We start from the raw sequence: 27,497 nt of genomic DNA, 5'->3' as shown, positions 1-27,497 counted from the left end.
AAGTTTGGACACTTTCATTACATACAGAGCACCGCCACTGTCAACAACATACAAAGTGTAATAGTCCTCTGGTGAACTGAAAGACCGGTTCTTTTCACCCTGGCGGTGGCGAAAGCGAAAGCCTATTTTTCAAAGAAGATTATCTTTCAGCTGGCAATACAATACACGCCCAAAGTATTTTTAGCCCAAAAGTGTGCCTGCGTCGCCATGTGTTGCGAGAGAAAAACGCTGCCACGTGTAATTAGCAAATTCTCGTGGTGATTGTGGACACCTTGTTGACACATCCATTCCACATGAGCTATTACTGATTCCTATGAATGTCATTTACATAATTATACCTTATCCCGTCCTGTGAAGCGCATGCCTCAAAAGCAAGCGACGCAAGAGAGAGAGAGAGAGACAGGGAGAGAGAGACAGAGAGAGAGGGAGAGAGAGAGAGAGGAGTCACATGGAGCCTTGTGGCAAAAAAAAAAAGCTTAATGGTTGACACTATTTTCTCCATCTGAATTTATGAGACACGATGGTCTCACTACATTTATGATATGGCCACACCTCACAACACACACGCACGCACGCACGCACGCACGCACGCACGCACACACACACACAACACAAATGTGTACACACACACAAAGAGAGAATTTCTCACAGCCTCAGTGCCATGACCTAAATTTCCGAATGGTCTCACTTACTGTACAGATTTAAGTTGATCCTTATTCACTATGCAAAGCCTGCAGTATGCCAAGCATACGTTGGCATTTACATACAGAGCGCTTCAAAATGAGTTTATTAAACTGCACGGTGCCACTTTAAAGAGGAAGAAAAACACTCCCCCCCCCCCCCCCTCCTTCTACGAACGCCGACGCGCCGAGGACCAAGTTTCCCTCCCGTTCCGTCGTATTTCCCTCCGAGTTTCTCCCCCCCGGCTCGTCTGATAACTTCCTTTCATGCGGCGGGACGCGTCTGAAGGGACACCTGGAATGCCCGGATGGGGCTTCTCTGTCCAAACACCGAGAGAAGAAATGAAATATTCACCCGCCTTATTGTTTCCAGACTCCGAGAGAAGAATCAATAAAACATAACATTGGCTCCATTCTGAGTTTAAGACTTCCGATGAGATTTCCAAATCCCCCGTGTGGCGTTGGGAGGCTTTACTCCGGCACATAAAAATAAATAAATAAATAAATAAAAGAAAAACACCCAAGTTCTTATTTTGATGTTTTGAATTAATCAGCGGAGAGCCGCCTCAGAACAAAAAGATCTGATGTTGCCTATGGGATCTGTGGCCATCTGGGATTTGACGGCGAGTATTTAAAAGCATGTTTTGATGAATGCATCTTGCCAACCATAATGAGAAAAACTAAAACTCAATCTAGCGAGCCGCCTCGCAGTACCTCGCATCCGCAGTACAAAAAAAAAACAAACGCAGAGGTTCTCTGGCAATATCGGCCAAGACATGACCACCGGTCTAATCTTGCCTCTCGGCGAATAACCCTTCCTCCAAAGAAACAAGTCTCAAAACAAAACAAAAATAAAACGAACAAAACAAAAAACACAAGAAAAAAAACAACAAAGCGATGTTTCTGCACGGTTTGTTCAAACACGATTTACACTTGGAGATGAGCCGTCCTCTGAAGTGTCAGAAAGAAAACAAAAGGGTCTTTAGGCAGAACCCAGATCCACGATATGTGGATCTGGGTTCCAGCCGAGAACAGAGGACAGAGCCACGAGGAGGAGGAGGAGAGCGTGACCCCATTACTGTTCAACCCCGGTATCACGCTTTTTTCACGCTCGTAGTCACGAAAACGAATGTATTGAACCGTGTCCCGGAGCACGGTTATCCGACCTTTTTCGTGCCGCAAATAACTACATTTGAACCAAGTCGTTTGAATGTGGAGATTTTCTCTCCCGCTACGTAAAATGAAATTCAAACCAATTCGTTTGAATGGTTTGGAGTGTCTCTTTTCCAATGCGCGAAACCCTTGCTAACGTCTGGCCTTTCTTTTTAGGGGGAAAGGTTACAACCGACATTCAGGACAAAGGACCCTGCAATGGTCCCAGGTTTTTATCGGCTCCAGCTCCGATCTGCAGTGACGGGTACATGACACCCAAGTAGACACGTTCATTTTCGCCTCATTACCAGCACGAGCCACTCCAGCACCACGCCAGGCCGGTCTCTGAGCCGCTCCCCGCCGCTGAAGGACTGGGCCCGATGCGGGCCCACCGTGCATCGGGCGCTGCAGGTGCGAGGGCTTCAGTAGAAGCAGAAGTGGAGGCAGCACCACGCAGCACCATGACACGCCCCTTCTCGGGCGTTTTTCGTGGCGCCTGAAAAAAAAGTAAGTCACACTTGCCGACTGGCAATGGGAACAGCGTCAGTCGCCTATTTTTAGCGGGTTTACCTGCGTTTAAAAAAAACCTTGGTACACGCACTCGTTTTGTGTAAAAACACTATAAAACTAACCTGACGAAAGAACGGCACCGCGAGGATCTGAGGGGGGTCATGGATGTTTTGAAATTAAAAATGTTTAAATTTGGTTCTGACCAGCACGAAAAAAAGCAGGATACTGGTTTCACTTTTTCTCTGAATGTTCTGTTAAAATCAAGGATGGGCGATTAGGGATATAGGGTCATACCCTCAGTATGAAATAATTGCATTAATATTACGCAATGTATATAATAATTAGTTTTTGCTCCTGTAGAAGCCACAAGTCTGTATGATTAAAAAAAGCAATTTTTATTCACGGTCATGGAGAAGCACTACACTACCCAAAATCCCAAATGTAACAGCGACGCCTCTGATTGGTGGAGCTCGCTGTTACTATGTAAATGTTTACCGCACTGGCTGATGGGCACATTCATTCATTCATTCATTTTCAGCATTGCTGACATTTATATCCAGTTAAATTGTATCTATAAAGGGAATACATAATGAGGGTGTGAGTTGAGATCCCTATTCTTGCCGAACCTTGAATTTAATAGACCATTCAATATCTCTATTGAAAAGTGCCCCCCCGTCCTCCCACACACGCACACACACACACACCTCGGAGTACTTTTGTCAGGTTATTTTTAGTTTTAGTTTACGTTTCTGAGCCCCCCTCCCAACCTCCCCCCCCATCCCTCGCCTAAAGTCGAAGAAAATCTCCCCATTAAAATAAATTGGTTTCAATTTTGTTATTTGCAGCACGAAAAAAAAGTCGGACAATCATGCTCTGGGACACGGTTCAATAGATTCATTTTCGGGAGTAGAGGAAATGGGGGAAGAGGAAGAACTTTTTGGTTTCCACATAACTCAAGATCAAGAAAAATACATGTGCATTCATACACATACGCATATAATAAACAGATCGCAACTTTTGACCTTTGTGCAATTCCCGCTGTGTTAATAACCTATAGACCGTTAATTAAACTTACAGTGCTGCACGGGCAAAAGCTGCATGAAGGGCTATCGTAGTTTGAACTGGGATTTAAAATGCAATTTATATTTGCACAGAAAACACAAAATAATGTCCTTTTTAAGGGTGTCAGAAGACAGAAGAGTGGGAGAAAATGTTGGATATGAGTTGCCATGGTGTTGCCATTGTTGGAGTTTGTTAAATTGGGGCAGACTGATGGACTGATAAGGAGTGTGTAGTTTTGTGTGTTTGTGTGTGTGTGTTCTTCTGTGTGTGTGTGTGTCTGTGTGTGTGCGTGCGTGTGTGCGTGTGTGTGTGTGTGTGTGTGTGTGTGTGTTCCTCAGCTTCATAAAAGACACGGAAGACAAGTTGTTGAAGACGAGCGATCTCCCACCAGAGCAATAATCAGCAGAGTTGCTTTGCAGCGTGGAGTGATTTGCCTCTGATTTCTAATCTGTGTAAGAGAAGCAGCAGCTAAGTGCCTTACACAAACACACACCAGCATAGCAATACTTCAGGCACGTTATGGACCAGAGTGATTAGACAACTTAAAATGCAAAGGCATCCCCTGAAACTGCATGCATTTACAATCCCATTAAAAATGGAATTGTGTCTGTGGGCCAACAGTAAATTTGAAATATCTTCCCCGCAACAGCAACTCACACAGTTCCTGTTGTTGTTCTGCCGCCATTGTCACTGTGTTATCGAATCAGTTTGAGCTATTGAACAACAACCCTCATTGAATGAGCACATTTCCGGACAACCGTTTTGTTGTTTATCGCAGCTTCTCGCCGCTGGGGGACGTAAAGGTGTGAACATTCACGGGGAAGAGGATAGCGAGGAAATATTAGGCTTCCCAAAGCAGCAAAATCGAAAATAATGCATCAATGCGCAAATAAAAATTGCAGCAATGGGGAATTTTAGTAGTTTAATTTGATGAGAAATACTCGTACATCATTTTGTCAAATCATAATTGATGTTGGTCTGCTGTCTTAATGAGTGGCAGTGGAATTTACAAAGGACGAACATAGTGGAATACCATCTGCTTAACTATTAATACCAATTTTATTATCACAAATCTAGCATTGACACCTTTCAAGCTAATACTTCAATGTGTGGCATTATTCCCAATCATCAAATTAATTTAGTTTAGTTCCATGTGATGTAAAAGGGGAAGTCTGACAAATACATTCAAGAAAAAAACCTCACCTTTTCCCCAACAGATCGGATTGGACCGTGCTCCTGTATTGTCCCTCACACTTCACAAAGCACATTGAACTATCCTTTGCACCTCCACCGCTGGTGTATTAATGCCTCCATCACCATCCATCCATCCATCCATCCATCACTTTTCTTTACTTGCTTTTCCTGGTCAGGGTCGCGGGGACACCTTGATCCGTCAAACATCATTACGGAGGCAGGAAGTGGAATATTAAGATGACTAAGTGATGGAAGGCTGCCTTCAAAGACACTGACATTGACAATGAGATGCAGGATGCTGCCAAAAACTGACGGAAGGGGCGAGGTGGTGATTTCAATGACTCATGTTATTCATGTTATTCCTCTATGGGGAAATCATGAAGACTTAGGCTGAAATGGAAATATGCTTTACTATCATCTTCAATTACAATCCAATATTATCGCCACACGCATACTGTACATAGTATAATCTTGAATTTAATATATCTTCCACATGTGGATAGAGCACATCCTATATATTCTGCATGTATGTATGTATATATATATATTTACACACACACACACACACTGTATATATTGTCTTTAAGCTTTTTATGTAAATTATTTGATGTTGCCAAGAATGAAAACAACTGGACTATAACATGTATGTATGGATTACATACACACATCATCACTGAAAATGATCATCAACCCAATTGATAATTAGCGTTTAAAGCGAGGCAGACACACGCACGCACTCTCTCTCTCTCTCTCTCTCTCTCTTACTCTTTCTCTCTCTCGCACACACACACACACACACACACAATCCTACATAAAAGAAAAAAAAAACATGAAAGGTAGAAGAATGGGGGAAGAGTGGTTCGTTTCACAAAAAAAAGAACATCCATATAAATACTCTAGACCTGAAACTACCAAGGAAGCCATTGGGTATAAAACGAACCATTTCCTCCTTTTTCCTATTTTGCCACAGACTCTTTGAAAACAGGCTGAGGGCTTTTTTTTTTCTTCCTTTTTTCGCAGGGCCTATTTTTAATTCCAAGGCGAGGGATTGGTCACACTTGGTCTCATTAGCATGAGGAGCAGTATAAACGCCCCTCCCCACCGCAGAGTCTGGAGCCGCGCGTGTCGGAGAAGGAGGAGAGGCGAGGCGCGCGTCTGGCTGGCTGCGCGTAACTTTGTGCACAGGGCGCTCCGTGCGTAAAAACACGCTCTTATGCCCAAAGCCAAGGAGCTGCGGCTGCCTATGCGAAGATGATGGGATTTAGCCTCGCAGGGTGGTGCCGGTGGATCTCAGTATGTTCGATTCAACACGTTTTATTCGTTTCGCTGGCCGAGTCTGAGGGAAACACCGTGCGCTACCAGACCAACGAGGAGGACGGACCGGGCACGGTGATCGGAAACCTCGCCAAGGACATGTCCCTGGGTCTGTCGCCGTCCCAGTCCTCCTCCAAGAAGACCAATTTCAGGATGATGAGACAGTTCAACGATTCGTTCATCAGGGTGCGGGAGAGCGACGGGGAGCTGAGCGTCGGGGAGCGCATCGACCGGGAGAGGCTCTGCAGGCGCTCCCCGCGGTGCCTCCTCGCCTTCGACGTGGTGAACTTCTCCACGGATCGATACAAACTCGTCCACGTCGAGGTGGAGGTCAAGGACATCAACGACAACTCCCCGGAGTTCCCGCACGGCGAGTCCGTGGTGGAGATCTCCGAGAGCGCCGCCGTCGGGTCCCGCGTCCCCCTGGACCCCGCCGTGGACGCCGACGTGGGGTCCAACTACATCCAGAGCTACCAGATCTCTGTCAACAGCCACTTCTCCATCGACGTGCTGCTGAGAGCCGATGGGGTTAAATATGCGGAGCTGGTGCTGATGAAGGAGCTGGACCGGGAGACGCAGGCGTCCTATACGGTGGAGCTGGTCGCCTCGGACGGAGGGAGCCCGCACAGGTCGGGGTCCACTAATATTCTGGTCAAAGTGACTGACTTCAACGACAACAGTCCCATTTTCGACCAGAACAGCTTCTCCGTGAGCTTGCCAGAGGATTCTCCCGTGGGCACCGTGATACTGGACCTAAACGCCGTGGACGCCGACGAGGGTCTGAATGGGGAGGTGGTGTACGGATTTGGAAAACAGGTCCCCCTCGAGATCAGAGAACCTTTTCAAGTGGACGACAAATCGGGACGTCTGACCCTAAGGAGCCCTGTGGATTATGAGGATAAAAAAACTTATGAGCTAGACGTCCAGGCGACCGATCTGGGACCCAACCCCACGCCCTCTGTCTGTAAAATCATCATCCACGTCCAGGACGTCAACGACAACGCCCCGGAGATCAGCGTCACCCCGATGACCTCCATCTCCACAGGCGTCGCCTACATCAGCGAGGCGGCGGACCGAGACAGTCTGGTGGCCCTGATCAGCACCCTGGACAGAGACTCGGGGGTCAACAGCCAGGTCCACTGCACCCTGTACGGCCACGACCACTTCAAACTCCAACAGGCCCACGAGGACAGCTACATGATAGTCACGGCGGCGGCCCTGGACCGAGAGCGAATCAGCGAGTACAACCTGACGGTGATGGCTGAGGATTTCGGGTCCCCTCCTCTGAGGAAGATCATCCAGTACACCATCAGGCTGAGCGACGAGAACGACAACGCCCCTCGCTTCACGAAGCCCGTCTACGAAGTTTCAGTGTTGGAGAACAATGCCCCGGGCGCCTACATCACAACGGTGGAGGCGAAGGATGCAGATCTGGGGTACAACGGCAAGATCACCTACAGACTTTTAGACGGTGTCGTCATGGAGTCTCCGGTGAACACCTTTGTGTCGCTCAACTCGGTGTCCGGCTCCATCTATGCCCTGAGGAGTTTTAACTACGAGGTGATGAAGCTGTTTGAGATCCAGGTCCAGGCGAGCGACAGTGGATCACCGCAGCTACAGAGCAGCGCTCTTATAAGACTAAAAATAGTGGATCAGAATGACAACCAGCCCTCCATCATAGAGCCGGTCCTGTACAAAGGATCTGCGGAGGTTATCCTGCCCAAAGATGCACCCGCGGGTTATGTGGTAACCCAGATAAAAGCCACGGACGCAGATGAGGGCTCCAACGCACAGCTGTCCTACAAAATCACCGAAGGCGGACACCTGGGTTTCTCTGTCAACAGAGCCAGCGGCAAGATGCACGTGAGCCGCCAGCTGACGTACGATCTGATGGACACGGTCAAAGTCGCCGTCTCAGTCAGCGACAGCGGGACGCCTGCGCTGACGGCCACGGCGACGATACACTTGAGCTTCGTGGAGGGCACTCTGGCCAGCTTACCCGCCGTGGTTCAAAGCGACGGCGAGGAGCTCTTTGAGTGGGACATGTCCATCGCCATAATCATCATCCTGGCGGGGAGCTGCTCCCTGCTCCTCCTGGCCATCGTTCTCATCACCACCACTTGCAGCCGCAGAAAAAGGGAGAAGAGGGAGGGAGGGTTTGATGAAAAGGAAGACGCGCCGAACGCGGAGACGGGGGAGGGCGGCCACGCCGAGTCGTCCGTCTCCAAACACAAAGGGAAAGGGTTTGATGTCCATCCCTTTCCCGAGAAACCTCCAATGGCCAGCGGGAACACAATGGAGGCCGGCTGTGAAGACGACAGACAAACAGCGAGCATCTTCGAGTCCAACAGCAGGGTGATGGAGAATAAATTGAAGGTGAGTAATCAGGGTTTTGTAATTTTGGGAGACGCCATCTCGTCTCTCATACACCCCTGCTGTCTTTTTTTGCACATTGACTCAATTCCATGGACGTGTTATGTTTGTTTGTTTTTTCACATTCTTTCAGGGCTATTCCACACTGCCAGGGTATGGGAAGGAAAACCTCAGGCCTATTACGATATGGAAGGGCAATTCATTCACGACGATCTCAGCGAGAGACCCCCAGATCAGTGGGAAAGACAGCGGGAAAGGAGACAGTGACTTTAATGACAGTGATTCTGACATCAGCGGCGATGTGCACAAAAAAGACTCCTTACCGACAAACAGTGAGTGTCAAAACCAATACCGCTGAAATGATCATTAATTTATTTTTACTGTGTATATTTCTATCACATATGTAAAAATGTGATGTGATGTTGGCAAACAAAACCGGGTCACCCTTTTCACACACCATCACTCCCCATTCTGACCATAGCTCTGTTCCCACAGGCCTTTGGGCGTGCACAAGCGAGTGCAAAGTGTTAGGCCACTCGGACCGATGCTGGAGCCCCTCAGCCACCAGGCCCAACACCAGCCTGGCCATGGGGCCACACCTCTCCACATTCTCCAAGACGGCCTCACTTCCACGAGACGCCCGGAGGGAAAACTACTACCCAGCCCACCTTCCAAAAACCAACGGACTGCAGAGTGTCTACGAGAAGGTCCAACACCAGGAGTTCGACTACATAATGGTTGGTCCGCCAACACCAGCCAGGATACAGGAAAGTGACGAGGTGTCAATTCCAGAGTTTTCCCCCTTGTAAAAGAAGAACTATGACGAGCGATAGAGGGGGAAGAAATATAACTGTTATCGATATGGGAAATCCTACAGCAAAAGGGAAAACTTTTTTACTGTATACTGTACTTCTTTATCTCAACTGACCCCATGTGGATTGTTACAGTGTTTGTAAGTCCTCTGATCCTTATAGAAGTTAATGTCTGACTGTTTATTGTATCATGTGAAATATGCAAATATGCAAGATTTTGTACATTAATAATATATTTTTCATAACGATTCAGTGTAAAAAACAATTTTAATATGACTTTTCAAGAGCATGTGTTACTATTTAAGGGGCATGACCAATGGACATTTAGCCTGAAAGGGGCCTTGGTGGAAAAACAATCAGTATCAAGGATTACCATGTTTGTGGTAGATTTTGTCACATTGTTGCACAAATAAATACTCCAAAAATGTACTATGGTCGTGAAGTTGTAATACAGCATTACATGGAAAAAAGAGGTTGAGTGGTAAAAAGTGCTACAAGTCAATTCAAATAGATATTATGGAGAATACAACTGAACTTTATTTTTAAAAATGCCCCAAAAATCCCTGGATATCCTCAGTCAGCCGAGTCAATTTTACCCTCAGGATCGTAAACTGCAGTAAAATGAGAAAAGAGTCCTCCAAGCAATAATATCTAAAATAATGCAAAATTCAGACCACATTTACATCAGGGGTCTCCAACCCAAACTACCTGGGGGCCGCTGGCCAGGGCGTCTCCTTATAGGGGGGCCACAGTAGACATCAAGGGAAAACTAACTGGAAAATGAACTAACTTTTTTTGTTTGGGGGGGGGGGTTACACTGAGCATTGGTGAATAACCTAATAATAAAATAAAATAAACAATAAATAAATACATAAAATCCAATGCACAATTCAAAAAATCAATACAATGTTGTTGTTTTTTTTATCAAAATAAAATAATATCAAAATCGACAATAAAAAAATCAGTAAATAAATCGTTATATTCTATTTGATTCTGTTTTATAATCTGAAAATGTAATTGAGTAAAATAGCACAGATAAATTAAATATTGTGATTTTAAAAAATGATTTAAAATTCAAATTAATTTGCAGGCCAGATTTAATAATATATCCTGGGCCTGTAGTTTGAGACCCATGCTTTACATGGAACAAAACAATATAATTTTTCTCGACTACCTTCATCATGCATGCAAATTCTGCAAAACAGAATGCAAATTCTGCAAAGCAGAATTTGCATGCATGATCAAATGTTCAATTTTATATTTTTCGAGTGTCAAAGGATCCCTTCACCTTTCTGAAAGCCTCGCAGCGTACCAATTATCCCAAAATGTGATTCAATTTGTTTCTAAGCAACAGGGTCAGCGCATATTCAAATCTTTTTTGGATTACCTTCACCTCCTTGCTGGGGCATGATAAGGTGAAACCTCAACCATATTCGTTCCTGTTTCCAAATCAGAAGGAGCAGAATGTAGTGTGTCTGTCTGTCCAAAAACAGCAGATATATAAATATTGGTTATTAGAAAAGATAGCATGAACAATTATTTCACAATTATTGCCACATGTGCCCATGTAAACATTTATATATACAGTAAATACACAAAAAAATAGTAAACCTATATAATATACTCAGATACAGCTGGTTTTGATGCTAGTTTTACTGTTATCACCCTAACTTCAGTACAGACAGGTGTGGAGGTTTGGACTGAATCACATCTAACAATGAAAGGTGAAGAAATATATGAAAAAGGTTTGAAAATCGCTGCGTTAGACAATTAGACAGCTGTGGAAATGGAAGACTTGTGAAATTGTAGATCAAATTCTGCATTTAAAAGAACTCGAGGCATTTTACCATATGGTGTGACTCGTTTTCAGTGGAGCCACAGCAGATGCTGACCATCGACTGTATGGTGCTGACGCGCTAAAACTGTTGTGTGCGTGTGTGTGGGTGGGTGTGTGTGTGTGTGTGTGTGTGTTTATGTGTGTGTATGTGTGTGTGTGTGTGTGTGTGTGTGTGTGTGTGTGTGTGTGTGTCGCACGTCACTCACACTCAAATGTTATATTTGAATGGGATATCTTCCTACTTCTGGGCTTCATCTTGCTTTTCCCCGAGTGAATTAACAGTGGAGGCATTCTATGTTGCAGCATCATGCAAGAGACTTCAGGGAAAGCCCAAAAGGGCAATAATGGACCGAATTGTTTTCAACACCGTAAGCCGGTAAGTCGTGCGAGAAGACCATGAATCTGTCGAGTTATTTGGACGATTACGTTGCAGTCATATTTTGATGATGTATCGATGCATGTGGTTTTTGGTAATCATTCATGCATCTCAGTTATTCCAACGTTGTCAGGACGGTGGCTCCTCCACCGCTCGCTCCCCCAGGGTCGCTCGCCTCCTGAAATGCGGAGCTGCCGCCCTGATCGTCGGCGCAGTGCTGATGCTCTGCGCCTCGGTGGGAGCGCTCTACCAGTGGAAAGTTAGAGACAGAAACGTGAGAGTCTGTTTCCACACCATCCCTTCCTGTATAAAAAGCTGCTTCAATGGAACGAATATCTGAATTTGAATCTGAATTTGGGGTCTTGGAGCATTACAAACCTCACTAAAATGATGGTTCCCATCGTTTTTCACTGTTCGTGGCCTTGGTCATACCTTGCTGAACTCTTTTGCTTTTGAAAAACGTACCGCTCTGCTGCAGCTTCTCACTGTGCTTCAACGCAGTCCAGTGGGGGAAAATGTGATAAGCGGAGATGTGAAAAAACGAGAGGCTTGCGATATATTGAGATAGTTACACAAAAAAAAAAGCATTTTTTATCAGGTTTTTTAGAGACTTCATTGACTCTTTTGAAAAGAAAAGCGGAAGAGACGAGAAACAGGAAGTTGCGTTGCTTCCTACCGGCAACTACCGGCAGCCAACACTACCCCTTGGGTGTCCTGCGGCAGTTGCGTAAAATAGTAAAATTGTGATGACTGTCACTTCAAAAAACATCAACTGGCGCGGGACTATAATGCGGGTTTCCCCTTTTTTGGAAAACTGCGTTAAGTGAAAAGCTGTAGCAGAGCGGTCTCAATAGTGAAGTATTCAGCGAGCTTGTGCTTTGAACAGTTCTACATTACGGGAACCAACATTCTAATAAGGCCTGGGTTGTAAAAAAACAGCAAAGCTATATCCCTTAATGCTACTCATAAAGAATCCATAACCAATAATCTAGGAGGGAATCAGGACGCTCTGGATGCCGACATTAAATAACAATCATCCGAATGACATGAATTAATAAACATGTTATTAACGTAGGCTCTAATATGCATATTTGTAATCCTGTGTGGATTGCCTTGTTAGAGGGCCTAGCATTTCACTCTCATTAGAAATAGGTGAATATGCATTTATTTATCTTTTTTCATCGTAATGAGCTCATCTGTAAAGCAAAGACGCCTGTTAAGGTCGCCAGGTTCCCCACCGCCGCGGCCAAACAACCCGCCGCTGTTTTAAGAGAGAGATTAATCACGCGGAAAGCGGGAGCAACATTCTGAATACTTTATTAGCGTCTCGATCTTTAATGACGCGTCTTTAATTATTATTCATTCTGACTTTGCGCCGTCAATGCCACCAGGTTCAAAATATTCATTACAGCATGAGGATCGATGGGGAGTTAAAGGAGGGCTCGTTGGAAATTGATTCCGAGAACAACCTGGAGAGGTTCAGCACCGGCAGCGGAGAAGATGAGGCGGTGGAAATTCACGACTTTGAAATCGTGAGTCGCCCTTATTTTGTCATTCCCGAAAGCGGTTCACCAGACAGACGCCCCGGCGTTCGCCACGGGGGGGGAGGTAGCAACGCGGTGTGTGTAAATACGGCGCGTCTGTGATTCGACGCAGGGCATCACCGGGATCCGCTTCTTCCAAGGACAGAAGTGTTACATCCGGTCCCAAATCAAAGCCACACTTCCGGACATGGGAACGCACGACAACGAGCGGCAGATATTTGACCTGGTACGGTGAGGATCTGACGGAGTCTGTTTGTCACAGAAAAAAAAAATATATATATAGATATATATATATATGCTGTATATATGTTTGATAAGATTCCATTGTTCCTCTCAGACAGATGAGGTCCTGCCAGTGAAGTTCGACGAGGACGCCGTGATTTGGGTCGCCGAGGACCAGCCCTTGAAAGACGCGCGGTTCCTCAGCCCCAAAATTCTGGCTTTGTGCGGGGACTCGCCCATTTACTGGCTCCATCCCACCCACCCTAAAGGTTGCCACGCTCTCCTCTTGCCAGCTCTAGTGATGCTGAAGCCACGGAGTCACGCTATCCAGATATAATATAGTTTTAGAATATCAAGCTTGAATACGACCGTCCGGATTAGAGTACCCTGATCGCCGCTCCGCATCCCGGAGGTATTTACATGCTTTTTTCACAGCGTAGAGCCGTGTCTGAAGAGTCTGCGGGACAACTTACATCCTCAACCCAACGCTATATTTGGAGTCTTACACAAAAAAACGCTCCGGTCCGGCATTAAAAGGGAATGGTCTTGAAATATGCACGACGGGGTTGATATCACTGCCGCCGACTCAATTATTCAGAACGACCGAGACACGGCCCCCCCAGCGCTCGGCGGGACGGAGCCGCGAGGACGCGTCGGGGCGTCTCGCGGATGTTGACCCAGTACCCGTTCCTCCTGTGGCTCGCTGTAACAGATGGAGAGAGGAGAGAGAGAGACGCGCGGCGGGCCAAGCAGCGGCTCGACGCGGAGGAGTTGGAGGCGGCGGCGGCGGCGGCAGGGAGGCAGGGGAGGGAGCGGAGGAGTCCAGAGGGCGACGCCTCCAGAGCCGCGCAGGAGGAGGAGGAGGAGGAGAGGGAGGCTCAGTCGGCCGCCGGGTCGGCCTACAACCCAGAAAACCCCTACCACGTGAGTTTACTGAGCTCGTCCGCGGAGATGCAGCACGTCAGTTGACAATTACAGTCGGAGCGCCGTGACAACAGCCTTGCTCGAATGTCATTTTGATTAATAAGTTCATGATTGGATCACTCAGTCGCTCTAGCAGATAATAAGATAAGATAAGACTTATTAATCCCCAGAAGCAAAAATGGAAATAAATTATATGAGAGAGAAACAACAGATACCTGTACAGTACACATCTATCTACACAAAGTTAACATGGAGTTGCACTATGCGAACCAGTCCTGGCAGCCACTTTAATGTACACATCACAGTTGGACAGCAGAAATTAATTGAAAAATTAGTAATACACCAATAACTGCAGTCCTAGTAATCAGTCCCAGTTATTATAAGGATTGTAGTACTAATGGTCCTAATACAACATATCAGGACCAATATATTTACACATATATATAATATGAACATACTGTACCAACAGTAATTCACATACTACTGTATGCTGATCCTATATCTATTATATTAGGAACATTATGTTCAATTAGGACCAACTTATATATGTTATTGCATATATAATTTAACAGCATGCACTACAGCAGGCGAATAGAGATTCTGTCAGCGAATGTAAACACATGTCATAGGGGAGATAGCCACTGTTCCCAGTTTACGAAGCCCTGAACTGAAGGAGAAGTCAGAGCCATTTGTGAAAAAAAACATGAAGAGAAAACAAAAACACACAAAGATCACATTTGTATTGATTATACTGTTTTTCTAGCTTCTTGCCGAGGCGGGAAAGGAGGAGGAGGGAGGAGCGGTGCCCTTTGGCCCCATGCTGGACCACCTGGGGATCTGCTGCTCCGAGTGCCAGCGCAGCTACACCCACTGTCAGAGGGTGTGCGAGCCGCTCCGGGGCCACTGGCCCTGGCCGTACAACTACAGAGGATGCCGGGTCGCATGCCGCGTGATCCTGCCCTGCCGCTGGTGGGTGGCTCGCATTTTGGGAGTCGTGTGAGAGAGACTCCAGAGAGCCTCCGTGACAAGCGTATCAATTAACGCGAAACACGTCAAAGGTCTGCAAACATCCCCTTTTTTCTAAGGCGGTGTATTTATATGCAGGTAATTTATTAGTTTGTTTGCATTTGGTTGTAAATACCTCATGCCGGCAGCGAGTTACGCTCTGAAGCGTGAATCACCGAACATGGTGCCTGATTTACTAAGACTTTGCCAGATAAGGGACAGTTTTATCCCCTTTGAGTTAATATGCTGCATATTAAAAAAGCATCCTCGCTTTGGAAGCGGGGGCTTTTTGAAAAGATCAAATATGCTTTTTATTTTTTGCATTAAGGAATTAAAATATTCATATTTAGCATTAGGATAAAGCGAGGCTTAATACGCTGCATTGTGTTAAAGGGATTCGCAGAATCGCGCTTGAATGCAGAAGCTAAGCAAATACTTGGGAAAAAATAATGTACTTTTTATGATTGAATATTCCTCAATAAATTCTAAGCATAAATTCTAATTATGGTGTAAACACGCTTTGATGTGGATGAATGTTCTGTGTCACATGTGGTTTCCATGGTCCCATTGAGTCCCTTTCTGACAAACTTGATGTGACAGCAATGGTTGCCATAACTCCCGCTTGCACTGCAGTAGCGGGCTGAGGCGCCGTATTCCCTGCACATTGACGTCTGCATTGATGTGGACTAATGTGAGATGAGCCTCACGGCAACGGTGGAAAACGCTTCCATAAAAGTGGCATTTTCAATCAATCAAATAAACAAATAAACCTAAAAACAAACAAATGGGGCGGGAGGCGGGCGAGGGTAGCGCGGATGGTAAGCAACCAGTTAACATGATCACGGAGCCGAGTCTGAGCTGCTTTCATCGTCGGCCGCGACTGGGGCTCGTGGCGCCGGCTATTCTAAATGTGTCAAAATAAAAAAGAAATCAGATTACTATCTATAAAGCCATATGGCAACTTTCTAAATAATTGAAAAGAGCCATGTTGCGATCAAGACGATTTCACAGAGGGTGATCCCGCCGCGTCAAATTACAACAGATGTGAAATTGCGCCATATCTGCCACTAAAGCCACAGCGAGAACCCTGAAACAACACAAAGAGATGCTTGTCTCCCCGCGCGCGGATCTCTCCTGCTTTCCACGGGGGTAGAGGTGCTTATCACATCTGCAGCGCTGATAAGACGGTCCCGGTGCCTCCGTAGGCTATATAATATTAATCCCTCTCCCACGTCTGCGGATGCACTTAAAGGAAGGTGACAAGCATGACATATCCAGGACCTCCTGATGGCTTGTGCTCTGGAGTGCAGCCGCTAAAAGAGCCCCAAGTACCCTGAAGTGATGTAAATGTGCAGGGGGAGTCCAATTTCCATCACAGCGCTGTCACTGTCATGGTCATTAAACTAAATCAACCCGCTGCGTGTCACATTGCTCCCATTTTAAAGTCCCCTCAATAATGGAGTTATACTTGGACTGCAGATTGCAGCGCCGCGCTGAATGCCTGACCTGACAGCGGTCGTAAGACTGGGCTGCACTTTATTCCTTCTTTGGAAATCACAGCCAGACAGAGCACATCGACATAAGAGGCGCCGTGAAATTATTAATTGGGGATTTCAGACCTCATTGATTCTTAGTCTGGGCCGGCCTTTAGGGGGGACCATATACTGTAAAACCTATAAGGTTTTTTCCGAAGGTATTGAAAGTTTAATTTGACGACACAGTGCTACTGTGACAATAAGATATACTACAACACCACGCCGGCTGTTGCCGTCAGCAATTTCCTCGTCGTCCGCTGGGGTTGTCGTCGGAGCAGAGCCCGACCCCAAGAGCCGCGGCTCTAAAGTGCGACAAAACGGAGATCGAAGGAAGGAAAGAAGGAAAACTAACTCAGAAACTGCATTTTAACAACGAAAAAGGCATAGCTCGGAACAACACAGGCTTTGTTATCCTAAGGCGTTGTTCCTCCAAAAAAAAAAACCCCAAAAAAACGTGTTTTCTTTTTTTTTTTTACCATCGCTCTCTCTCTCTCTCTCTCTCTCTCTCTCTCTCTCTCTCTCCAAAGGGGAGTAATGTAACCCTGTTGAATAGGAAAGACAAATGTGTTGGAAGAGCAGCTCCACTGTGCAGAGACAGACTCGCCTTTTTGTTTGCCTCCCCTCTGGAGCCGGGCTCACCCCGGGAGCCCTGTGGGCCGGGGAACAAACAGAGCTTTGTGAGCACTGACCCGCTGCGCCCAGCAGCCAGGCAGCAAACCTCCACTCCCGTGCTAATGGGAAACCACAGACGTAGAGCGCCGTCCGTTACGGGGAGCGCTGCCTGTTTTTTTTTTTTTGTTTTTTTTTTCCCCCCACTCCCACTCACTCTCACATCCACCTGCGCTTTCATCCTCGCCCATCAAAGTCAGAGCGGGCAGGGCGTCGCGGTGCTCGGCTGTAATTTGCGCGACCACAAAATCAAAATATTCCTTTTTTATTTTTTATTTTTTCTCCGCCAACTTCCAATTGGCTCCGGCTCTCGCAGCGCCATGCAATAGCAAGGCCTCAGTTGGGCGATTGATATTAACATTTTTGGATCTACAAAGCCAGCGCTCGCTCCGGCGCGACGACGTGGACGCGGACGTCGGATCGGAAAAAGCCCCGAGGCGCCTTTTCGATGGCGTGTTTTCCATTACGTTCAGACATGCGTCGAATGAGCGGGAGTGACATTCCGTTTTGCACCTTAACCAGAACACAGAAACCCTTTTAAGGAGCCGGCTCATTATGTTTTTCTGCAAGAGAGCACAAAAACGCTTTCATTGTTACTGACGTTGAAAAAAAAAAAAAACACGAAAAAACGTCACCGTCGTCGAGAGAGAGGGGTAGGGGGTCGTGCAGCGGCGATATCAATGCCAGCATTAGTCTTTTCCCTTTTCTCTCCCTCGGAAACGGTCCGAAAGGGCAGGGCTTGCAGGGGTTTTGGTGCACAGCTTAAATGCCGTTTTTTAATCCCATGGTTGACCGACCACTTGAAGTTCTGCCCGCCAGCCGGAGTCTTGTCTGTTTCTCCCAAGTTTCGCCGTCATCTGTGGGAGCCTCTCTCGCTCTCTACCTCTCTCTCTCTCTCTCTCTCGCTCTCTCTCTCTCCCTCTCTCTCTCTCGCTCTTCCTCTCCTGCCCCCTCGCTCTACCCCTCCCGCCCTCCCCCTCTTTCATTCGTTTGGTATTTAGTCGTGAAATGCCTGCTAGTTTGGTCCAAGGTTTGCCTTCTATATACGCGTGAATTAAAAAGGTAAAAGGCGTTCCTTTTTTTTTTTTGGCATTCTTTGATAACCGATGAAACATGGCGGCCATTCTTCCCGGGCGCGCCGCGTGTGCGCCGAAGGTTCTTTCTGCTTTGTCGCGCCGCGGTGTGTCCTTATTTCACTTTGATAGGAAACGTGTGGAGGGGGTGGTGGGCCGGTTGTCACGGCAATAGCTTGGTGTATCTCACGGAGGACGCACTCAGAGACGCACGGGAGAGACGATCCACACCCATGTGGACAGCGGGGTGTGGAGGGGGTTCACATCTTTGTAACACAGACAGAGCGGGTTGTTCTTTGAGGGAAAGTTTGGATGATGATGAAAATGATGACCATGATGACGATGATGATGACCATGATGATGATAAATGTGTTGTTCCAAGCAGTCCATCCGTCTCCTTTAAACTTTGCCTGTTTGTCGGAAGAATCAATATGCCAGCCGTCCGGCATTTCTTTTCATTTATTTTTCCGTTTTTTTCTTTTCTTTTTTTAATATACTGTGTGTCTTTTTTTGGCGGAATGAATTAAAGCAGCGCTGAGATGACATGTACAGGGCGCAAAACAGAAAAAAATTTAAAATCAAGTCTTCACGTCTTCGCAAAGGAAAATTAAAAGAAAAAGCAATAAAAGCAAGAAGAGCGTCGTCCGCGGAGAAATGTCAAGGGGCTTGCAACATGAAAGCGGAGCGAGTTATCCAAAGAGTTGCCGGGGAAGTAGCGGCAAAAGTTTACCAAGAGGAAGAAAGTAAATGTGTTTTTTTTTTTTGTCGAATCCTCAGAAGCACGTGCAACAATGGGGGGGCCGCGGCGCGGTGATACGCCGCCCCGGGGCCAGGCTCTATACTTAAGACTTACAACGGCCTCATTATCTCGGCGCGCTCGCCTCAGACCCGAGCGGCACTTTGTCATCGCCGCCACGAGGCATCACACCAAGCTCCTGCAACACCACTGTACATAACCACCATATGGACAGCGTTTTGAGCCAGACTGGAGACTAAGAAGCCCCGCAGGCAGATTCCCCAGATAACTAAATGAATATTTTATCTAATTTCCATCTAATTTGCACTCGCATTATTATACAGGACTGCAATTTTTAATTAATTGATAGAACAGATCAAACACAGGTTTACACTTTGATTTTTTTCTCTTTTTTAAGGGGGCCTGTTATTTTGATAATTTGCGAGGATTTTTTTTTTTTCCTTCCAAGGCAAGTTTCTTTTTTTTTTTTTTTTTTTTTTTCATGATTTTTCCCCAAGTATTTTCCAGCATCTCTATGTATCTCTTTATATCTCACACCATAATAATAAAATAAAAAAAAAACACACAGCAAATTAAGAGCTGTCAGCAGCACATGGAATGGCTTGTCTTGAGCGATTCCTTTTTACCTGCCACGCGACTGATTAATTAATTTCACACCATTTAATTAAACCCACAGTGTAGGGAGTGAGGGCAGTGTCGAGTGAGAGCCCCGTCTGAGCCCTGTGTGTGTGTGTGCGTGCGTGTGCGTGCGTGCGTGCGTGCGTGCGTGCGTGCGTGTGTTGTGTGTGGAGAGATTACTAAAGAAGTAGCAGGACCCACTGGCGGTGACGTGGTCCTCCGTTGGGGCCAAGAGCAGTGATTGTCTCGGTGTCACGCGGCGGTTATAAGCGCTCACCACAGGGGGACGTGATTCACAGACGCCATTTGGTGCTTATTGATGCCGTGTGATGACACACACACACACACACACACACACACACACACACACACACACACACACACACACAGTCAGAGTGTGTGTGTGGCATTTGACATGTGACAATTTTAGTGGGAACGTCTGACAGTAAGCAGAAGGCTGATGCTGCTGCTGCTGCTGCTGCTGCTGCTGCTGCTGCTGCTTTCACCAAACACCCTGCGTTTCCTTTAAAGGTCAGCACATCTGAGGAAATTAGATGATTTGGCACGAGAAGCAAGAAGTTCACTTGGAAATACACGTGAAGTTTGGCAGCAAATGGGATTTAGCAACGTCTCGGGAAAACAACAGAGCAGGACTCTCTGAGGACCGTGCTGGTGCCAGGTGTCAAATTCCCCCTTAAAGCTTCCTTTCCAAATGAAATTCGATAGATAGATAGATAGACAGATGGATAGATAGATAGATAGATAGATAGATAGATAGATAGATAGATAGATAGATAGATAGAAAGATAGATAGATAGATAAATAGATAGATAGATAGATAGATAGATAGATAGATAGATAGATAGATAGATAGATAGATAGATAGATAGATAGATAGATAGATAGATAGATAGATAGATAGATAGATAGATCAACAGGATCGGGAGACAATGTTAAGGTTGATTTCTCACTTCAGAGGACATAACATATCCGCTTATGCAACACAACAATAATAATGTCATTTATTTAACCTTTATTGAACCAGGGTGGCGCACAATGAGATTGAAGATCTTTTTCAACAGAGCCCCGGCCGAGAAAAGCAGCTCACACAAAAAAAACCCTAAAAGGACATAAAGACATGAGCACATCAAAACATCCACCATATAAAAAGCAATTAACAACACCCACAATAGCAGGTCACCAGGCCGGTGTTTAAAATCTGAACCGGAAAATGAAATACTCAAGTTTTTGGTCTAACCTCTAATTTATTCCAAGATGATGGAAGTGGTGGAACCAAACTCTGATCCTCTGAACCCGGTGATAAATGGAGTTATTTGGGCGTAAACGGCACTTTGTGTTATTTGACTGGACAAATATGGACCAGTGTCATGGGAGCAGACCAAAAACAGCTTTGTACAAATAGAAAAGATAATGATCATATTATCATCTCAGTTATAAACTATTGAGCATTACTGGACAATATTTTTAAAAAGTGAAAAAAAAAAACGTGCGATACCATCAGGTAAAACGGGTTACAACTCGCCACCATTACGGAAAACCGACGCAGACGCCTCGCTACAGTGTCGTTAAACCACACAAGCACATTTCAGAACCGGATTTCAAAACGACGCGGCACCGGGTCCAGGCTGCTTCGTCAACAGGAAGCAGCTCTGTGTGGGCTGGAAAACAAACATCTCGCTACCTTTCATCTCCTTAAGCATTATTCTCAGAGACTCTAATCACAAACAAACACATCGTTTATTTATTTATTTGTTTGTCTGTCTCCCTGGTCTCATTTTTGAAATCTGCACGAGCAAACAATAAAAATGATAAAAAAAAAAAATTAATTGGAATTCAAAATAGCGACACGTTTTGTGGTGTAGAAGTGATGGTATATGATTTAGGAGGCTGAATTGGGGAGTGGAGGGGGATTAGGCTAAATGTATGGTGCTCATGTTTGAATGGATTATATCAATTCTCCTCTCGTGACTCCGTCGTGCTCGAGTGTTAAGGTAAAGCTGGTGATTAATGTGTTGCGGCGAGAAAAGACAACATATTAAACGGAGGCGCCGCCGGATTTATGGCGGACGCTCAACGTTCAATGTCGCGGCGTGCACGGAGAGAGGATCCCGGAGCTCCTTAAATCAAAACTCACCGACGTCGTTGTTGGGGAGAGAAAAACACTTAAAAATACATTCAAACATATGTAATATTGATCACGCTGCCTGTGCACAATGTTGTGTTTAATATGCATTCCAGCACATGGCGTTTTCTGGGAGTCATGTTTTTTCAGCCTGAGCTGGATCCCCTATTTGTGTCTGCCTTGTCCTGTGACAGGGAGACCTATCAGGTGCTCCACCGCCCCCTCCACCCTCCACACACACACCCCCCCCCCCCCTCTCTCTCTCCCCCTGACCTCATTCTGTCATCCTCATTTTCCCTCTTTCCCCCTCTCTCTCTCAGGTCTTTTATAAAGTGTCTCCATGCATTACGCATTTAACAATGCATTAAAAATAGGCCGCCATCAATCAGTCAGTCAGCCAGTCAGTCAGTCACCCCCAACTGCAGGTTTGATAGATTCCCGAGGCTCAGAGAGAAGGAGTGAACAGGAAAAAAAAAAAAAAAAAAGAAATGAGAGGGGAAGGAAAAAAAAAAAAAAAAAAAAAGCCACGGCGTTTGAAAAGTTATCGGGGATTGAAGATGAGTTAAGATGCTAATGAGACGCCTGATGCCACCTAATGATGTGGTGTCACCGGCTCCCTGTTGCAGATTCGAGAGCCCTTCTCGGGGATCCCATAAGAGAATTAAAAAGAAACAAAACACAGCCTTTGTGAGCAATTAGGCGTAATGTTGCCGGGGCTGATGTGCCGTGCCCGCAGCGAGGAAAGGAAGGAGGTGAGGAAAAAAAAACCAACAACAAAAAAAACGACCCCTGATGTAATCGTTGAAAGTGAGCCAAGCCCCGGAGGAGAGCCGTCAGAACACAACAGCCTTAGTGCTCGGGTTGTTCATACCAAGAAGCAGATGTTCACCTGACGACAGCAGCGAGTGCACGCGGCCACTTGTTAGCGACCGGCTGGTAAACACAACTTAAAGAAGACTGATGACATCATCCATTGGAGTTCGTTTAGACTTTTTTTAATATATTTATAATAATAATAATAATAATAATAATTCCCACTCCCTGTTTTCCCAACTTCCGGGGAAAAACACAGTCTGTGTGCGGCTCGAGTTGATGTTAATGTTTTACAAAATTTCCACACAGCCACCTTTAAAAAAGTTCAAATGAAAAATTGAAAGATATATATATTTTTTATTAAAACACCCCACCCCAACCCTCACCCTTACATCAGACCCACGTGGATGACTTCCTTATCAGTCCTGTCAACATCTCCTGGCTCCAGCAGCAGTAGATGCCAGGTTCTACAGTAGGTGTTAGATTCTAGGTTCGAGGTGTTGGGTTCTAGGATCTAGCTTCTAGATTCTAAGTGTTAGGTTCTGTGTTTTGGTTTGTGGTTCTAGGTGTTAGGTTTTACGTTCTAGGTCTTAGGTTCTGGATGTCGGGTTCTCGGTTCTAGGTCGTAAGTTCTAGGTCTTAAGTTCTAAGCAGTTGTTTGGTTGTAGGTCTAAAGTGCTAGGTGTTCTAGGTTCTATGTTCTAGTTTCTAGGTTCCAGATGTTGGCTTCTATGTTCTAGGTGTAAGGTTCCGTGTTCTAGTGTCAGCGTTCCGGATGTTGGGTTCCACGTTCTAGGCGTTAGGCGCTAGGAGTTCTTCTGCTCAGGCAGAGACGTGCCGGGGTGTGTGGGAGCTTTGATGTCGCTGCGCTCCCAGGCCTCCTCCTGCATTTTGGACTTCAGAACAGACTGCAGATCGTCGGGGGCGGTAGCTTGGAGAGGTGGGCACCGGCTGCACAGACACGCCTGCAGGACCGCACACACACACACACACACACACACACACACACACACACACACACACACACAGACGAGTGTACATTGGTCAGGGGAGTAGCCAGGCAGAATTTCCGTGATTAATGAGGAAGGTTTATTTGGCTAAACCTCAATCACCTTAATAACACAACTGTCCCAGTTGATTGACACTTAGTTTTCTTTCTTTCTTTCTTTCTTTCTTTCTTTCTTTCTTTCTTTCTTTCTTTCTTTCTTTCTTTGGCTTCGGATAAAAGCCTCAGGATTAGCTCAGCATTGAATCACTGTCTGTGGTTTCGGTCTTATTCATTGACGATCTGCGGCTTCGACTGTCTAAATGCTCTGGCAGCACACACACACACACACACACACACACACGCACATACGCACACGCACACACACACACACACACGCACACGCACACGCACACGCACACACACACACGCACATACGCACATGCACACACACACACACACACACACACACACACACACCCCATTAGAGATCCTTTTTCCAGCATTAAAGTACCATACAACTGTAGCACATTCCCAGCCCTTTACGTTTCAAACTTTTAGATTTTTTTTTTTATATTGTCTCTTTTTTCGGGTTTTGGGAAAATTGGGACGACATGATGGGTGAGAACCCATCTTAAAATGAATTCCTGGTCCAAGCTGGCAACTACGGTAACATACAGTAGGAGTACCCAAATTAAGTACCTTGCACAAAAATATCTGTTACCATAGAAAGTAGTACTAACGGTATACAATACACCGGTATGGTCCTTTAAGCTCCACATTTCATTGCTTAGTTTGGGCCTTTTTGAAAAGATACCACTAACATGACCTTGAAGACACCAAGCTTCATATTCAAATCTTTGTTCAGGTGTTTAATCGTCCTCATCAACTCCAAACGTTAGTTTTTAAAATCAATGCTTCAAATTTTCATTCCATCAAAGACAAAAATCTCACCTTGAAAGACTTTTTGAATCTGTTGCTGACTATATACAAAGCAATGGGGTTGATGCACGAGTTGAGCGACGCCATGTTGATGCCGAAATAGTCCAGGACGAGGAAGACACTAAAAATGGAGGAACAAGGAAGGCCAAGGTTTGAGTGAGACGAACCGGAAGAATCGAGACGGAAGAAACGTGCAACGCGGACGACTGCGCCCGAGTCCCCTAAATTCTTACCTGAGGAGCTGACACCGATTGGGGTCCCTCTGGTCGTACATGGTGGATTTTAGGATCCTGCTCAGGTAGAGAGGGAACCAGCAGAGCGTGAACACGAGCACCAGGCAGAAGACGGTTTTGGCCACCTCTCGTCTCTGGGCGGAAAAAAGGCAGAAGACACGTAACGTAAGTTTCCGAAATAAAGAAACGATTTTGTCGCCAAAAATGTCCACGTGATCGATCCGGGGGGTCGTCGGAAACCTGTCGGGTGTTGTCGCTCTGCGTGCCCTCGCCGTTCCTCAGTATCTTCCTGGTCATCAGCGCGTAGAAGACGGCGGTGCAGGCCAGCGGCATGCAGAAGTAGAAGCCGAACAACCACCAGTCCTTCACTGATTTATAGAACTGCAGAGTGTGGAGAAATGGAGGTCCAGAATTATTTAGCATCCAAGCTGATAAAACATTCTGTTTACAAAAAATGTTCAATAGTGCTGGGAAGCATGTTAATATTTATCCGCACAGCAACGGCATTGACAAGACCCTGTTTGATATGCACAAAGTGAAGAAACGGAATGTGAAATATCTTTCTGCAATTCTTCCCTGGTCGTCCCAAAAACGAAGGGGGGTGGGGGGGGAAGAGGAACTGAAGAACAAAACTGAGCACATGTTGATCCGTATTCCCGCTCTCCTGTTGCGTTCGGTTTGGGATTTTCACCTGCATGAACTGCGTTGTTTGCACGGGATGCAGCAGGCATATCCTCAGATGTCTCCCTTTATAGTCCATTGTTATCATATCAAAGCCGACCCCTTCAGGCACTGCCAGTGCGGTGGAAATAACCCAAATCAAAGTTATTTCTATCGCCGTCCACGTCGACACTCCGACGCCTTTGATTTGATTCCAGGATACAACTGCTCGATATCTGAAAAGTCAATGAAGGGGATTATATGGCTGGGGGGGAGCTCCGGTCCACAACGATGATATTTCCAAATTAATGAACATTTCAAGACTGAATACAAAAAAAACCAAAACGAAACAAATATATATTTTTGATGACATATTCATAGCGGTACAGACACCGTTGCTTCAAGAGCACAGCACAACATTCCTTCTCAGGCCGTCGGAGGGATCCGGTGTTTTGAGGCGAAAAGAGAGACGGAATCTTCCTTTTTTTTTATTTCCCCCCCCCCCCTCCACCTTTTCTCACCTGTCCACACTCAAGGCACATAAACTCAGCACGGTGATACCGACCGAGGTTTTCTGGATGAAAGGAACCAGTTTGCACAAGGCCAGACCGAACGGCCAGTCCTCCGCCATGAGCTGCAGAAAAAAAACGCAAGAAATAAAACAGAGGGAGACGTTTAGTCATTGAAAAAAAATTCGGGGTGGAATTATGATACAGTAGGATTGGGGGCGGGGGCGTTTCCCCTGAAATCGTCGGAAACGGCTCGAAATGGCGGTTGCAGATTGCCTCACCCTGTAGGCGTTGATTGGAATGTCGATCACGATGTGGATGAGATCCCCCAAAGCCAGGCTGGCGATCAGGATGTTGGGGCTGCTCCTCATGCATTTGTTTGCGTAGATGATCCTCAACAGGACGGAGTTGCCGACGATGCCGGTGATGAAGACGAGCAGGGAGACGGCGGTGTTGATGTACTTGAACGTGTCTCTGATGCCCGTCGACCCCGAGCACATGGGAGGCGGGCGGGTTTTCGGCGCCTGCTCGTGGGACGGCCGGTCGGAGAGGTTGGATGTGGGAAGAGCGGGTGAGGCGGGTTCCCGGAGTTCGCTGGCGGAACTTGCGACCGCCCCCAGTGAATGCTGACCGCTGCTGGTCGCTGCACCCACGAGAAGGATGGTGCCGTGCAAGTGTAGACACAGCAAAATAAATATAATCTCCATTTTAATGGTCTCCATTCCAAAAGGTCCTGAATGCTTGATTACTAGCTGTCTGGAAATCTGAAAATGAGAAAGACTTTTTTTTTTTATCACATAATACTACTGGTAAGGAAAAACGTTTACTAACTTACTTACTCACTGAATTACTAATTACCCCTACAGGACTGATAATAGTCTGATTTGGATCAAACTTGGACCACGGCGTGTGTGGACTGCCCCCATTACAAATGTTATTAATTCGTGTCTGTGGATTCGGCAGTTTCTGAGCCTCACAAAGTGAGCGAGACATGTGATAATGGCCGGGGGAGTAATAATAATAAGATATGACATCACAGATTCTGTGTGTTCGGATGATGATGTCACAAAAGGCTCGGCTCCAACATTTTGGTCCCTTTGTTCGGCTTCTTCCAGTACCTTCCTTCAGAAAACCATTTTTTTTACTAACTGCTCCAACAGATATATACTAACGTGGGGTTTGCATATGTTCACTTCAAACTGTTGTGAACATTTCAGAGCTTCGCGGCTTATATTTGTGTGAAATGTCACCCGAAATCCAGATAAATGTGAGTACGCCTGTGATTGAGATTTGATGACACCTAAGATATAATGTGATGTGGATCAAACTTGGCCCACAGCATGTGTGAACAGCCCTGAATACAAATCGTATTCTTTCGTGTCCGTGGGTTCGACGGTGCCAGATATTATCACATTACAGCGACCTGATAGTGTCCAGAAGAATAAGAATCGGAACAAAAAAGCCCTTATACCTTATACCCCTAATAATAACAATAGTAATGACAAAAACAATAAATAGATAGATAGATAGATAGATAGATAGATAGATAGATAGA

At 45.9% G+C, this 27,497-nt stretch overlaps 3 protein-coding genes across 3 annotated transcripts; 2 read left to right on the top strand and 1 right to left on the bottom strand.

Annotated features, from left to right (window-relative positions):
• Positions 1 to 5,849: 5,849 nt before the first annotated feature.
• Positions 5,850 to 9,094, top strand: LOC307243881 (protocadherin 8; the record flags this gene model as incomplete). The annotated part of the gene is made up of 3 exons (XM_080018851.1): positions 5,850 to 8,288; positions 8,419 to 8,617; positions 8,781 to 9,094. 3 exons carry the CDS (start codon positions 5,850 to 5,852, stop codon positions 9,092 to 9,094), a joined length of 2,952 nt encoding a protein of 983 aa, XP_079874977.1.
• A 2,184-nt stretch (positions 9,095 to 11,278) lies between these two features.
• cnmd (chondromodulin) lies at positions 11,279 to 15,000 on the top strand (the record flags this gene model as incomplete). The annotated part of the gene is made up of 7 exons (XM_080018850.1): positions 11,279 to 11,310; positions 11,476 to 11,584; positions 12,702 to 12,842; positions 12,967 to 13,080; positions 13,192 to 13,374; positions 13,929 to 14,000; positions 14,764 to 15,000. The coding sequence occupies 7 exons, from the start codon at positions 11,279 to 11,281 to the stop codon at positions 14,998 to 15,000; spliced, it is 888 nt and encodes a 295-aa protein (XP_079874976.1).
• An 8,024-nt stretch (positions 15,001 to 23,024) lies between these two features.
• On the bottom strand, positions 23,025 to 26,664 carry ednrbb (endothelin receptor type Bb; the record flags this gene model as incomplete). The annotated part of the gene is made up of 7 exons (XM_080018849.1): positions 23,025 to 23,578; positions 24,553 to 24,661; positions 24,774 to 24,907; positions 25,014 to 25,154; positions 25,465 to 25,669; positions 25,955 to 26,067; positions 26,224 to 26,664. The coding sequence occupies 7 exons, from the start codon at positions 26,662 to 26,664 to the stop codon at positions 23,420 to 23,422; spliced, it is 1,302 nt and encodes a 433-aa protein (XP_079874975.1). The 3' UTR covers positions 23,025 to 23,419.
• Between the last annotated feature and the right edge of the window lie 833 nt (positions 26,665 to 27,497).

The sequence above is a fragment of the Zeus faber genome (assembly GCF_960531495.2).
Source record: "Zeus faber genome assembly, chromosome: 18".
NCBI classification, from domain to species: domain Eukaryota; kingdom Metazoa; phylum Chordata; class Actinopteri; order Zeiformes; family Zeidae; genus Zeus; species Zeus faber.
The sequence above is the reverse complement of the archived record's forward strand: the minus strand, read 5'-3'. Positions and strand labels throughout refer to the sequence as shown.